This window comes from Synchiropus splendidus, chromosome 14, assembly GCF_027744825.2.
Source record: "Synchiropus splendidus isolate RoL2022-P1 chromosome 14, RoL_Sspl_1.0, whole genome shotgun sequence".
Lineage (NCBI taxonomy): Eukaryota > Metazoa > Chordata > Actinopteri > Syngnathiformes > Callionymidae > Synchiropus > Synchiropus splendidus.
In genome coordinates, this window is record NC_071347.1 from 9,076,846 (window position 1) to 9,092,919 (window position 16,074).

At 41.1% G+C, this 16,074-nt stretch overlaps 1 protein-coding gene across 2 annotated transcripts in view; it reads left to right on the forward strand.

Annotated features, from left to right (window-relative positions):
- The window catches only part of si:dkey-246g23.2 (solute carrier family 66 member 2), a 42,166-nt gene that overhangs the window by 3,391 nt on the left and 22,701 nt on the right, over nucleotides 1-16,074 (forward strand). For both annotated transcript variants that reach the window (XM_053884891.1, XM_053884892.1), the window contains 2 exons: nucleotides 1,286-1,540; nucleotides 2,123-2,256. In XM_053884891.1, the coding sequence (XP_053740866.1) occupies nucleotides 1,286-1,540; nucleotides 2,123-2,256 (389 nt within the window). The remainder of the gene's footprint in view (nucleotides 1-1,285; nucleotides 1,541-2,122; nucleotides 2,257-16,074) is intronic.

Below are 16,074 nucleotides of genomic sequence, written 5' to 3' on the forward strand. Positions count from 1 at the left end.
TCTCCCTTAGATATAGGGTGAGGACTTCTGTCATTCCACGTTGAGAGGAGCACGTTGAGGTGGTTCAGCCACATGTCCACTGGACGCCTCCATTTGGAGGTGTTTCAGGCACGGCCAGCTGGTAGGAGACCGAGGGGTCGACCCCGGACCAGGTGGAGGGATTATATCATTTCACAATACCCGGCAACAGTTAAGCGGATGAGGCTGGACGGATGGATGTTATGTGGGGCCATCGAAACAAAAGACAGAACAAATGAAAAGAAGATGTGAAATAACGGCGCAAAAAATGTTAAGACCATCAAAATAAAGCTAATTAAATATGCTTGTAAATTTGAAAAATAAATGGGTTATAAGATTATACTTAATTTTATTTGATTCTGTGCGTTTTATAAGATGTTCCTTGAAATAAATATATATGTAAAGATGGTCTGTTTAAGTAGTAAATATCAGTAATAAAAAGTTCTGCTCAAAACACGAAACGTATTACAAATTAATCTTATTTTTCTCATTTCTTTTGAGGGGCAGTACGTTTTCACAGAAAGTACAATGTGTGTTACAATGAAAGTCTCAAAATACTTAACATTACCGATTTGTATTATAAATAAAGAAAAACACTGAATGAGGACATGAATCCAAATCTTTCACTGGTAGTTCACCTTCTTTTTTTTTAACTTTAATTTAGGTGTCACTCAGTGGATTATTCATTCTTTGATGGATGGATTAGCTGCAGAAATGTAGATAACCAAGAAATTCAATCTCTCTGCCAGTGTCGACAGCAATCAGATGCCTTGGAATGCAACATATTCGAATTCAAAACAGGAGCTCCAGATCAGAGAAGAAACAAGCAGAAATGAAAGAAAGAGTTACCACAATAACCTCTAATAGTCGTGCGACTCCTGTGTTGAGACAAGACGCTATCACATTTTTCTGTCTGTTTCTGTGTCTGTTTTACTGCTGATATCAACTTCACATTGTGGCACACAGTGTCGTCCTTTTGACGCCCACCCCAATTTCTATTGTGACCTGAATTTATTGGGGAATTAGGGGCTTTCTGTTGCAACCCCAGACCTGCCAGCGTATGGGTTGATTTCAGCGAATAATGTCTAACTGTTGTGATGCCACCATTGTTTCACTCTAATTGGAATATCTCCTCCACCAGAGCAACAACAATGTGTCCCGTGCTTCTGCAGCACGCTGAGAATCGTGGCCGGTCTCTTAAGAGACCCTAACTTTATGTCACATGTTTGCTTAATCACCTTCCCCACCCCTCCCTCTCTCTTTGTAGGTCAATCTTCTTTATTCCTAGCGCCCACTGGTTGTTGTTGAGAGTGATGGATGCAGAGGCAGTGCTGCAAGACGAGGACATGGAAGGGTCTTGGTCTCTGCTCTCCTGGATGGCCTCCTGCCTCATGGTGTTCGGGGGAGCCCTGCCGTACGTCCCCCAGTACCAGGAGATCCAGAGGAGCAACAACAGCGATGGCTTCTCGACCAGAGTTTGTCTGGTCTTGCTCATCGCCAACATATTGCGCATATTTTTCTGGTGAGGAAGCGTGAGAACACGTCACACAGTTTATACCATGTTTATGTTCCTTTTCGTTTTGCTTAGTGTCAGGTGGACTTCATAATGACTTGACCATCAAACCATCTTGTAGATGTACCCTGCTTTCTTTTCTGGAGAATTTAGCTCCAGCCTCCTAATATTGTCACGATGGAACAGAACCATGATGAAGCTCTATTGAAACAGCTTCTCTTTCTACTGCTGCAAACGTCCCCTCAGGCAGCGGCTTAAACTTAAAAAATGAATTTTGAAGCTCATTCTCAAGTGGCTTTTTTCATGCGACTTAATTTCTTGTTAATATTAATAGAAAACGTACTAAGTTATTCTTTATTGGAGTAGAAGAATTGCCACATTAAAAGTTCAGTGAGTTAAAAATGAAACAAATCCCAACCCTGTTTATATCTGAAATGTGTGACACGTGACTCTTACTGATCGTTGTGAAGTTATTCGTTTATGAATATTCCATCAAAAAGTTTATGAGGCTATGTTTGTGCCAAAAGAAGGTGTCTGTTAATTCAGATTCTGAAGGTGTTTTAAGGTTTTAATTCATTTGTATCTTTACAGGATCGGGAAGCAGTTCGAGCTGACCCTACTGCTGCAGAGTGTTGTGATGATCCTCACCATGTTTGCAATGCTGCACCTCTGCTGCGGAGTGCAGTACGCCAACCGTGTCAGCACGAAGCAACATAGACTTACAGGTAAGACGCTATGCATCCCCGCTCAGTACTCGTTTCTGCCAGAAGAGGGGGATGTTGGAAAAGCTTTAGTGGCGGGACGGACAGTGCAGAGCAGATGGCTCTGCAGCCTTTCTGCAAAACTGTCCCACCATAATGGACTGGTGATCTGTCCTGCTTATCTCACAGCTCAGGTGTCTTTCCTCTTCATGCTGTTGTCTTTCATTCAATGCATGCAATGAAAACTGAGTGCCAAGTCACAGTGCTTTTTACAACATTTATAAAGTAGAGCACTGTGTTCTGTGAGAAACTTGCTTGTCTAAATATGATATTGGGCAATGTTCGATAATATCCGTGTATCCGTAATATCCGAGTAAACTTCAATGATAATTTATGATTGATTGAAAAAGACTGGTAATGAAGAGTTGGAAGGTTCACATAAAGGTGAAATAAGCACATCAAAATGGTCGGTGACATTACAATGTGAAAAGAACGATAAAACCATGCTTTGATTCTGAAGTTAACCAGTGGACCTTTACCGCAGTGCTACCTGCCCATTAGGAACAGTGTCTGACTCTGTCTTGGGTCTTTCTAAAGGCAGATTTATGCTCAACGTTCCGTACAGAGTACGGATACAGAAGGACCTTCTGTATCCGTACTCTGTGTTCCATTTCTTCCGTATTTCTGCACATTTCCACAAAGCTTACAGAAACTGACCAAACAGAGCAGTACCACACCAAACCATCGAGGAGTGTTGCTGTTACATCCCGACATGTAGCTCTAGTGAGACACGACACGATGAAGACGTAACAATGGCGGGAATTCTTTGTCCTCCAGTCACTTACGTGTACAGCAACTGCGATGTAAAGAACACAGCGAAGCATGTGATCATCAAGGTAACAATATTTGGACAGACGGATACATTTTCATACGTAAAGAGAGCATAAATGAGCCGTGTGGCAGATTGATGAGACTGATGAAATGCAATGCGAAAAAGGCAATTGTCACTCAGAGAGATGGTCTTAATAATACAGAAGCACCTGGGCCCAGCTGTATAAGCAGGTGTAGAAACTTAATGAGGATAAAGAGATCGGTTCATGGTGATGATATTGATCATTTTCAAAAAAGGTAACAATTAGTGGATGCGTTTCGGATGAGCCTTTTAAAAATTAATGAATGCATGAATGCTTCGATCAATTGATAACAAATCAATAGAAGCATTCATTGCTGGGAACCAGTCGGCGACGTCACACATTACGTGATTAATTCTTGATGGATTATTTTGAATGAGAGGATACGTTTCTGGATGGTTGCCAATAGCGACGTTAACGAATGGGTTTATTGAACAATAGAAGAGTCAATGCTTTGCGGATAGTGGGAGATCGTGGATGGATAGATCAATGGTGGATCAACGGCAGATAAATGAGATGGATATGACCGTTCGTCTGTAATGGATGGAGTAACTTACAACATATCGAGAGTAGATAGTAAGTGTGCGTCTAATAATAGTTGGCCTGGGGTCCGGTTTCAGACGGCGTGACAGGTGTGATGCCGGCGGTGGTGGGATTGAAATAGTTCAACTGCCATACTGCCTGTCTTCATTGATAAGACCAGATCAGGGTCACTGTGACTTCAAGTACTTTCTCTTCCTTATGATTCCTTTTGACAAAACTTCCAACTCCACAGTGCACTTTCATCCTCGGCTCTCTCATATTCCCCTTGCCATTTCGAAGCGTCATTTGTTATTTATTTCTGCCGTCTCGCTCTCGGTTTGCTACTGTTCCTTCTCATCAGTTGTCGGCATGTATCACCTTCATGTTCTCAGCGGCTTTTTTAATTTGGGAGGACCTTCTTCATACCGCTCTCTGTTCTAGCTGCTGTTATCTATCTCTGCACAAAAACAAACAGCAGAAATAAATGAATTGCACATGTTTGATGGAGCAGAAGCAACCAATAACACATATGTCACCTCTAAGTAGTCAGTCCTGCATTAAATTATTTATTGAGTGATAATTTAGTGACTATTTTTAAAAAGCTCTGCATGATTATACATTATGAATAACGGTGGATCCACTGTAGCTTACTCAGTGTTTCATGAATGCTTCATGATATCAAATTAAACCTTCCATAGGTAAGATTATTTCGTAGGTCATAATAAGAAACTAGCCTTCTCTTCCGTGTTATTTTGTTAAAGCATAGGCCCGTGCCAAGGTGATGACAACAAAGGTGTTGCTTCTTGGGCTGAAATGAGAGTGTATTTATGCGCCAATGGACGACTTCCTCACTCATCTCTATGCAACATGCAGTTTCCCGACGTTCACACCACACTCAGAGGGTGACGAGGTGAAGCATAAAATTCTGGTGCTGACACCGAGGACAGAACCTAGACCACATTCGCTGTCTATTATAACAATTGTATTCCCCAAAATGTCTCTTTTAAAATTCATTTTTCAAGCACTTGCCACGAGATAAGTATAGACCGGCAGTGGTGGGCTTTCATGGAAAAGTGGAATTTGTCTTTCCAGAGCTAGACCACCACAGAGAAATTACATTTGAAGAAACAAATTTGAATGCTTCATTCAGGATCAGTGCCACAGAACCTTTCCATACAGTATGATTGAAGGGCTGAGAAATGTCTAAGAACATTGTATATACTCTTGTTTAGATGATAGCTCTGTGGCTTCTAGCTGAGTGACAAACTATTGACTGTTTTATTATTGTTTTTATGAAGAAGCAAGCAATCAAATCGTCACTGCACAATGTGAATTTTCTGGTGTTGTTCCAAACCCTTGGCTCAAATAGGAAGATGCAACGACATAGCTTTCTTCCTTTTTCAAGCAAAAAATGTAAGCACAATTGGATGCCTAGTTGCAATCAATCAAGGTTCCTCTGAATTGTGCATTTCATCCTGCTGATGGTTTAAGTGGATTTTTTTTTTTCCGTCGGCAGCCGCACTTGAACTGAACAAGTCTTTAAGTGACGCAACAATCATCCTGATTGAGCTTGTATTGAACGTTGCTGTAGGGTCACCTTCATTATCTTTGTGTTGCAGCCGGAGAGCAATCTATATATGTGTGTGTGTGTGTGTGTGTGTGTGTGTGTGTGTGTGTGTGTGTGTGTGTGTGTGTGTGTGTGTGTGTGTGTGTGTGTGTGTGTGTGTGTGTGTGTGTGTGTGTGTGTGTGTGTGTGTGTGTGTGTGTGTGTGTGTGTGTGTGTGTGTGTGTGTGTGTGTGTGTGTGTGTGTGTGTGTTATTTACATCAATAAATGGTGATGTACCATGACTGTTTAACGAAAGCTGTTCAACATAAAGTAAATACATATTTAATGTCAGTACACATAAGGTACTTCTACATGAGGGGTGGTCGAAGCATTTGCCTTTTCTAGTCATTGGTCCATCGCCTGTTCCATTCCACCAGTTGTCCAAGTTTGGGTGAGAGAGGCAAATATAGGCTTAGGTATCCAGCTCCTCTGGAGGGAGATCATCGCTCCACGTCTCCTTGGCTTGAGGTGGCTTCTGTTGATGTAGGGGCGCTTCTTCTCGGAGCACCTCTCAAGTCCAGCCAAAGAAAACTCAATTTGTTAGCCACATGTGTCTTTTTCTTTCGGTCACTGCCTAAAGAAGATGATCCTTGGCTTCTGTCGCTACACCTTTTTATTCTCAACTGACCTATAAGAAGTCCTCATGAGTAAGGTTACTGCCGACTGTCGGTCTCAATACCAAGGAAAGGATCTCTCCAGTTTTTCCGACCAATTTAGAGCAGCTGAATGTGATTTGAAATGGTTTTATTTTTCCTATTTGTTCTGCGTCGGCTGTTGTGCTCACTAATTTGTGATGGAATGCCAATTCACTGAATTAGTCTGTTCAACTGGAAAAGTCCCCTCGCATGTATGAGGGAGAAAACGCTCAATCATGAATCGGCCTCTTTGCATGCAGATGTGTCACTACTTTGTGAAAGTAGTTATCGACTCTACCTGGCCCAAAGCATTTCAGCGATTTATGGAAATCAGATTTTAAGATGTTGTATAGCATCATCTCGTAGAAATCCATGAGCTGCCATCCATTACCTGTAATGAATGTGTTGCCTCTTCTTTCTTTCACTTTCCGTCCCATCCCGTGATACTCTTTAATTTCCTCCCAAGAGGATTGATACATTTGCTCACATCATGACTTAAAACCCATTGTCGTCTTGGCAACAGAGGTTTGAAAAGCGAACAGGTTCTGCGCAACATCCCCCTCTACTGGTTGCATGTACTTTAGCTCTGAAGTTGTATCCAACCGACATTCAGTCCTCCAGAACACAATGCGAAATCGCCATGACCCTGCCAAATTACTTTCCTAACATCCTGTTGGTCTGACTCAGCAAGAGTTTACCAGCTTTCAACAGCAGAGCGTGAGATGTGACCCCTGATGGGTGTTGTTGACCCTCTGTTCTTCTGCGAAACCATTAGTGCTCAAGCAGATAAAGCATTTTCAATTTAGTTCCAAGATGGCCACTTAAGGCGAAATAGCTGAGAGGAGAAATAAAAAAAAATCCAAGTTCTCCGTCAGGACCTTGTGCATCAATCTTGCTCCTTTTTCCCCTCTTGAATGTTGCTGCTTTATCTCTATTATAGCCATTATGGGGGAAGTTCGCCCATCACTTGCTGTCCTCTGATACAACTTGAATTTGCAGTCTAAAGTTCTTCCCACATTCATGCCATCATGACCACTGCTCTTGTAATTTGCCCAAAAGTGGGTCCCCACATGCACCAGAACCTTTGTTACATGAGATATTCTCCAACTATTTGAACAGCTTATGAGCATTCTGGACACCCCCCATCTGAGATGCCTTTGAGATGCTTATAATGACCTTATAATTTTACATTTCTCCAATGGAACTTACAACTCTTTTTCTCTCCTGTCATATTTGAGCTTTCTATTATCTATTCCCTTTCTGTCTCCATCAAGTCTTGACAGTGTTTTAATTGACATTTATTATCTGATGGCATAACTGATGGATCATTGTGAGTGAAATGTGGAACTCACCAGTAGTAGCATCAGAAGTGGAACTGGGGTTGGACCGGTCAGGATGCATTACTGTATCATTTGGGGATACCTTTATCTGCTTTAGAGGAAGGTGTCTTGTGGGTTTGACATGACATGAACTTTTATGTTGAGGCCTTTGTTGTTTTGGACTGTTGTGGAAAGATGGTGGATAGGTGTGATCACTGGAGAACAGTGTCCCCCCACAATAGCCAACGCTTAAAGAGGTCGTGACAGGCTCTGTATTGGCAGGCATCTGGCATAAAACATAACAAACAACTGTGGCGCGGCATATCTCAATACATTGTGATACTATACAGAGATATAGTGTAATATTTAGGTATGTGACAGCCATCATTTTAAGGGGGATAATGCAGTACAGTATTATGTGCCTGAAAATGAGTTAATTATTATGAACTTATGGACATTCAGTTAAATTCTAAATAGAGGAATCAATAGCTACTCAACTAAATAACTCTGGTGCACAGGAAGAAAACATTAGCATTAAACACGTCACAATTGCAGCAGCATATCCAAGTATCTGTGTAAAATATTGATGTAGCCAACATAAAATGTAAAAAAATGTATATCACACAATCAAGTCTTGCGATATTTCAGCTAAAATATTGATTAAAAAAAAAACTATTGAGCGTATTGATATTTTCATACACCCCCTGTAATATTTGTTACCAAGAACCAATATGTTGGAGGAAGAAACATGTAACATAGTGAACTAACAGTATTCACTAAAGTTTCCTGTGTGGCATCGTCTCAATCTGTTAGCTGTCATGCTACATTGGTGCGGTGCAGAGATCGCAGGTTCATTCTGTTCCATTAGCACTTGACACTCTTACAAACGACACAGGTCTTGTCTTTGGTATCATTGCGGTGCCGCGGCTGTGGGTCTTGTCTCATCTGAGTCAATGGTGGCAGTGGTTAGGTGCCGCTAAGCCGAGGCTTCAATCCCTGCGAATTGTCGTTGCCTAGTAAGGAGCTGATGGAGTCGGGGCAATGTGATATTTGAGTGTGTCGATATATTCTTACTTCCCTGACAGGGAGTGTTTTTGGCTGGCAACTTCACTCATTTGCACTTTACAGTTGTCCAAGTTAAAACATTTGATGGGTTCAGAAGGAAAGACATCTAGATATTGATTTTGCTTCAGATTTGTGCTGTAAGTAAAATAGAAGTGATGAATGAAATAAATGATGACCAAACATCCTTGTGAGGAAATGCTGTTTGCTGTTTTTGCTGGGAGACAGTGTGGACAGGTTGCTGTACCACCACAGGCTGAACACCAAACCTGTCAATATGATTATGTTTTTGAAAATGGGGGAGGAAAGCAGAGCTGCCGAAGTTCCTTCACCCAGTGCTGCCTGAATCTTGTGATCCCCTCGAGTGTCGTGTGAGTTATCCTCATCCGATTTGGATTTGAACTGCGCTTTACAACAAATTAAAGAGCGAGCCTGTTTTCAGACAGCCATACTTTCTTCGGCACATTGTTAGCAACGTATTGTATGAACGTGATCCTGACTTTGACCCCATAATCTGTCATAAACACAATGACTGAGTGGCGCAGTGCAGTTGGTGATGTCTGCCACTCATCCTTATCTGTAGCTGGCAGCACTGCAGCGAGGAGAATGGGGTGTAACACACTCACACAAAGTGACTTTGCATTGCACTGTTGCATTTACTTATCTTTTCACACTTAAGGTTTCTGCTTACTGTCAACACCAATGCATTTAATTAAAGCTCAGATAATGGTGAACTTTAATTAGCAAGTCAAATGAAGTCAGGTAAATGAGAGGTGGTTCATTAGCAGCCAAGCTTATTGGATTACTCCCCAAGAATATTCCGACAATGGCAGGAGAACGGTTCAGTGCTGAGGGAGGAATTTCAGGGTTAATTCTCTGCTTGTAATTTTCTTTCAGCAGAATGTCAAAGCAAATTGCAAAACCGCAGATAAGATTTGTAATTACCTTTTGGACTGACTAAAGCGTTTTAGCCAATTATTGGGGGGTCCGGCGAGACTGCAGTGTCGGGGGTATTTTCCGTCAGTGGCTCGTGTAGTGCAGAGGAATTTTTGTTTGCTTTTCATTTAGAACTTTTGCCATGCAGCTCAAAGAATTTTCAGATGCACAAGCCCTTTTCCTCTGTAAATATGTTGAAACCTTGATGTTAAAGATTCTTATTTTTACCCCATGCACAAGTTCTATTAACCCCTGTATTGCGACTAAATAAAAAAAAATACTACTAGTAATAATCATGTAATAATAAACAAAAAAGCCATCATCAGAACAAACACCCGCACTGTCAAATAGTCGTTTCCTTATCTTGAACAAAATTAACAATCTTCTGAAAAACGTTAATGCCAAGCTCAGTTGTTGTGAGCTGTGCCTTTTTATTCAGGTTTGTATGTGCACATTGCAGATCACAATTTCAAGTGGAGCCATTTATTACACATCCCAGCTGCCATTCGGGAGGACGTCTTGATCAAATTAATTATGTGTTACAAAATGAATTACTGATCTAAAACAATGTGACAGTGCAGACAGTGATCTTATTTAAACTTTGCATGCGGTGGGAAGGTGCAGGTGGTCAGAAAGCCACAACACATGCTCTTTCAGTGTTGACCTCTCCACCAAGCATTTGATTCTTTGGTGAGCTCCTCTTAAGTCTCAGATGTCAGTGTGTGGCCTAAAAGTCACCTTTCCACAGATTTTGAATTCATACTAACTGTAAATTGCAGGTGAAAGGTCTGCTATTGGTTAGATACACAACAGTTTAAACAACCAGGAACCTTTTTGAAGAAACCTAACAAGTTCAGTTTTTCTAAAATGTCACACTTCTAAAATAATTGGTAAAAACTGCCACCTTTTATTTGTTAAAGGCCTGATTATTTTCCTATGCTGTGTGCTGTGCACAAAGAAACGCATCCATTTGTGACACAAATTAATCTGAAAGGGTAAAGTCACAGGCCGTTGACTTCCCAATGTCAAGATGTGAGGCTGAAGCTTTGATCCGTGAGAGGTTTAAGCTCATTATTCCTCCATTGTTTCATGGGCTCTTCTTTTCCTACAGCTGTCTGATCACATTCTAAATGAGTCAAGCCAAAACCCTCCCACCCCCCGACTTGTTCATTAGGATATGCTCAGTGGTATCATCTTCCTCCCACACACACCTGAGAAAACACTTGACCTTGCCTAACATTGTTTGTCGCAGTCATTATATATCCTTGTTTTCATTTGTGGTCAACCAAGATTCACTTGTGGGCCTGAGAAAACATCACAAATGGATGCTGTTTCATTCACTAGTGTAGTGGTTTTCAACCTTTTTTAAGACACGGCACATTTGGTACATTGAAAAAATGCCGTGGCACGGCACCGAAGGACCTGGGCCAAAGTGCACTTGTGCTTTCATTTTGGAATGCTACATGCAGAAACAAACTGCAGAAAATGTATTTGTTTCACATGTCTCCAGAAAGTGTTGGGCAATATGGCAAAATATATCAGTATTTATTTACTATAAATAACTGTTTCGATTATCGCTTCTCTTATGTATGATTTTATTATTGTAAATCCTTAACATTCTGTGCCTCAACTTGCTTCATAATAACAATGAGCCTTTATCTCTTCACGCCTTGGAGCGCATTTATTATTAGTTTGTCGCCAACTTTTAAACAATGGAGCAGACTTTGAGTCAGTTTACAAGTTTCAATAAAGCTTTGAAGTGATACGTCACTCTACGCTCACACTACGCTCTGTTAGCGCTGCAGTGCAGACCACCAAAAATCCCTCCCTCCATGGTTCTGTCATGTTGGTGTGTGGTCAAGTTAGAGGCGCATCAGGTTTAAAAACAGCATGAAGTTGCGCATTTGACCGGCTTCTTCACTATTTTGGTGTTTTTGGCAAGTTTCGCTGAGGATCGTGCAGTCAGTTACTGCAGCTCGATCTTAAGGTTTTTTTTTTTAATCGATGTCGCCCGACCACTTTTAGTTCTTTTATTTTTTCTTCTTTTTTTTCCATGGGCTTTACCTGCCTCAAGAAATACAATGTTCCAGACACTCTTAAATTTGATATAGTCCTAAATGTTATCATGGTTTTGTTTGTTTTTTTAATTGTTTATTAATTTACTAGTTTTCAAAGGTGGCTGCTATTTTTTGTTTGTTTGCACAAAGAAAATAATGAAATGATACAGTTTCAATCAGTCGGTTCTCAACATTGTTGATATCAGAGTCAACATATTGTATTTGCTAAGAATGTGTTCACGACTGAACAGAAAAATAAATAAACCGTCACATCATCAGATTAATATTTAGCAGTAGAACACAGTAGAATGCGGTGTCAGAAAACTATTTTCTACCGCTGTATTTCCCTCGACAGTGTGGATGCCTCTGGAAGTGGTGCTTTGTGCTGACCGGAGTGTACACTGAGTACCATCAGTAGCAGCGGGGATGAAGAGAGTGGGAGGAGAGGGACAGAAAGAAACACCACGAATGACAACCAGGCTTGGCCGTAGGATGAAGAAAGGTCAGACACCAGAAGACGGCCTGGGCTTTGGCATCTGAAGCAGGGAGGACAGGGGAAGTCTGGACTCAGAGGAGTGTTCCGGCGACAAGCAGGAGACGTCCTGTGATGAAGTCTGGAGCCTGGGACCACTTATAACAGAGTAGCAGAGGGTGGCGCAAGCAACGTTCAAGTCCATGAACTTGTTTCTGTCTCTATTTGTGCTGGTGGTCAACAGAGAAAAGACTGTAAATGAAATATCGTTGAACTTTCTCATATATGTAGGTCTATAACTTTTGTACAAAGCCTTAGTTCTGCTCATTAATATGATGAATAAGTCAGGGAATAGATGTGCGTAATATATTTGGCTCTTTATGTAATCATGATAGGAAATTCTGTTGCATCAAATGATCTTAGCGAGAGGCAGCACCCAGACCATGAATGGAAGTGGTTGAGGAAAGCACCCCGAAGAACGCAGCTATAGATACTCAGTGCAATTCAGGCTTATTCTGTTACGGGTCAAGACGTGGAGTGGGACCCAAGTGCAGTGGTGAAAGTCACAGGAGGCAGGAGCGAGTCAAAAATATTTTAATCATTAACAACAAAACCACAACAGAAAGCGTCACCGAACCAGGAGAAACAACGCCAAGTCTGAATGTCCAAAACAGAGTGGCAGAAGTCCATAAACATGAATAAGAGTCCAACAGAAAGCGTCACCGAACCGGGAGAATCAAACGAACTTTAATCTGGAAACAGAGAGACAAAAGCACAATGAACAGAGATAGTCAATCACAAAAGAAACCAGGAAACACACGGAAACAGGAAGAAAGAAAACACTAACTCAGGCACCAGGGTTTCAAACAAAGTAATCAAAATAAGCTAGCTAGCGCACAGAACAAGAGAACCAACGAGGAGAGCCAATTTACCACAGGAACAACAAATACAGGTGTCTCCGGCAACACACAGGTGACCCGTCTGGCGTGTCAAAATTAACGTGACTCCTTTTTGATCTTGACATTTGGGACAAAGTCATTACTGCAACCGTCAAGTACAAACATGCTTATCTGAATTGGAAGACTGCATCCCATCGATAATGTGTCCGCTTGGGTAAATCCTAATGAATAGCTCAATTGTCTACGTTATCTGGACCAGCCAACCAACAGACTGACTCTTCAATCTGGTCTTGTGTGGTCAGATAACCTTCACACGGACCTGGAGACAGGAAGGACACAGTGAAGAGCAGATCAGTTGTGTTAATGCAGTGATGCTTATGTCCGAAGTGGTGCTCCTATCACCCCCGTCTCTTCTGTAATAATCCCATTATAAATGTAGTCTGTTTGTCCATCATGTACTGCTGCTGTAGGTCTGCCTCAGCAGACACGACCTCCGTGGATGAAACAGCGTGCTGGTAATTTGATCTCCTGCCATCACCGCTTCCCTGCATGTGTCGGGCAGAGTTGGGCGCTCAAGCCGTGTTTCACCTCGCCAGTTCCATCCTCTCCTCTCCTCGGCCTTTTCATGCCAAGGTCACTGCAGCTCAGCCCAGTTTGGCTTCACCGCCCCCGTCCAATTATCACGCCCGAGGCAGAGGAGTGAATGGATGACTTCACCAGCCAATCACACGCAGCCGTCATTATCATCGTACTCTTAACTACCTGCACAAAGTCATTTCATTTAAAGCCTAAGTTAACTTAAAGTGGCTTGTTGTATAAAGGATAATGCAGAGTATGGCCTGGGGCCTTCATGGCTCCCTCCATGTGGCCCCAGGATTTCTTCAGGACTTTTTAAAGCCTTCATATGGTTAAAGGAAAGTGCACTCTTCGCGGCCCGGCAGCTCTTAAAACATCATGGACCTTGAACAAACTGCAGTCATTGATTTTGTCACATAAATGTCAGGTTTGAGTCAGGAGCACATAAAGGATAATTATAGTTTCTGCAAGAGTTTTATTGGCTGTTGGAGTCAGCTGTTAGGTCGTGATGACAGCCATCATTTACGGTGACATGTACATGTTTTCTTCTGCCTGACATTTTGTTTGTTATTCAAGGGAAAACAATGAAATCATTCAAAAATGTTTTTTTTTTTTTTTATTCTGTGGAGCTCAAGCACACAAAGACGTCTTCTTCTGACTCACTGCCTACTATCTATAGAATCTCTTGCCAAAATATTCACTGCTTAAAAATATCTTCTGATTTCTATGAATCTGTATTGTTGGACATCTTTTCTGAACAATTCTCAAGCAGCAATGACGTATTTCACTACTTGCAGTCCATAAGCCCATTGACGTATCCATTCACACACATCCCCTTGCTTCTCTTGAAGATCCATGTTGAATGCAGATCCTCTTAATTGCTGCTCTGGGTCACTAATAGCTATTGAGCCCATTTGTTGAACCTGGTGTGGGTCAAGAGGTTGAATTGAACAACCATTCCACCAGCAAGCCCTCGGTGCAAACAAGTCATGGTTCAGTGAGAAGGTCAACACAAACAGAAATGCCACAAAACCAAAGTGAAAATGCAGGTTTCCCTGTGTTACCCTATGTGCATATATTAAATATGTACATGCAGTCTTGTTGTCCTAAATTCCCAAGCCCTTGACTTGTCATCTAGTATCCTTTTATTTGCTTATCTGTGCTGTAAAATACATGTGATGGAGTTGCAATTTCATCATAAAGCTACTGGATATGTACACCACACAAATATCCAACATCATAGTATTAACACAAAGATGTCCATTAAAACATTTTTTGTAAGCAAATCTACAATAATTGACATGAAGAACCAGAACTAGCATCAGACCTCCGCTACATTATTGATGTAAGAGCCTCTGTGCTTTCCACATGTTCCTCATGAATTGCATCAATACTGCAATTCCATTTAATTATTTATAATATCCTCCATACCACACACTGCCCAGCCAGTTTCTTGGTCCACACTATGCATTTCATGAAATGTATGGGAGGGAGGAAGAGCCTATAGGCGACTGCCTGTGTTCCTTAAATCATTTTGATATGAAAATGTCAGTCTGATAAAAGGCAAGCCATGAATCACAAAGCTATCAATGAGTTTTGTAAGTGATGCCATGCAATTTTTCAATGAAAAGTGCCATTTTTTACTCGTCTTTATTCAGTATTATTGTGACCTGAATAAACATATAAATATTAGTGGTGATATAAAAACTTCGATACAGCCACCATCATGATTTATTGTGCTATTGTCAAACTGATGCAAAGTAAACAATATTTCCTTGTTGGCTCCATCGTTTGATTCAGTAATATACCAAATTCATTCAAATTGAAAAATGTGAGATTCAATTGAGATCACAAATTCTCCGATTAACTCATTTTTTTTATTGAATCCCACCCCTAATAAATACATTTTACACTCACTCATTTGTTTGGCATCGACAATGGTTTCACGACTCAATAACGTTTTTCCTGTCTACGATTCAATTTGATTACGAATACCAATTCAATGTCACGATTCATTACATTATAAAATCTGCTTTTGTGACAATGGAGACAAGCAAGTCATCTGATGGTTTGTCTGTTTCCAGGGTGTTTTTCCCACAACTTATCTCAGACTCAGTGTGCGCCTTGTCCTTGCTGTCCAACTAGTTCCTAAAATCCAAAATGAGCCCAGATGTCCTCTATGTGCACACTACGAGCATTTTTATTTTTATTTTTAATTTTTTTAATTCTTCCTTAGGGATTGCTTTCGACTGCCGTTAAGATGTAATAACTGTGGTGAAGCAGCTATATGCTGCTGTCTATGGAATAGACAGACGACAGCTGCTGAACTAATAATAAACCATTAGATTCCGTCATTGCATCGATGCAGAATCGTTGATGTCTGCATCACGATGCATGGAGAAGACCATTTTCAACAGTTCTACTTAGATGGATAATCTTGCCAATAACTGTGGGTTACTGACACAAATTGTCGCAACAGGAATAATAGTGTCATGGTAGTGTGTGTATCAATTTGTGACCAATCTGTCCACTTTTTAAATGAAAATATAAGGGTGATAACTGGATGCACCAATAAACACTGCTCACACTCTGTAATTTAACTAAATATAGTTGATAGTAGATTATAGTAGCAGAGTTTAAACATGAACATGTGCGACATTTTTAAAGGACCGGGTGAAAAGATCATTAGCATACATCTGTGTGTGTTAACCAAATAGCTTCTGCTCAGTTCCATTGTAAGCCATTACCGAGTGGCTGTTTAAGGACTTGTTTGTGTTTCCACTTCAATGACTTCCTTGTAGCATTAAGCATTATGCAAATGAGTTGGCGGTTCTGTGGCTAACTCT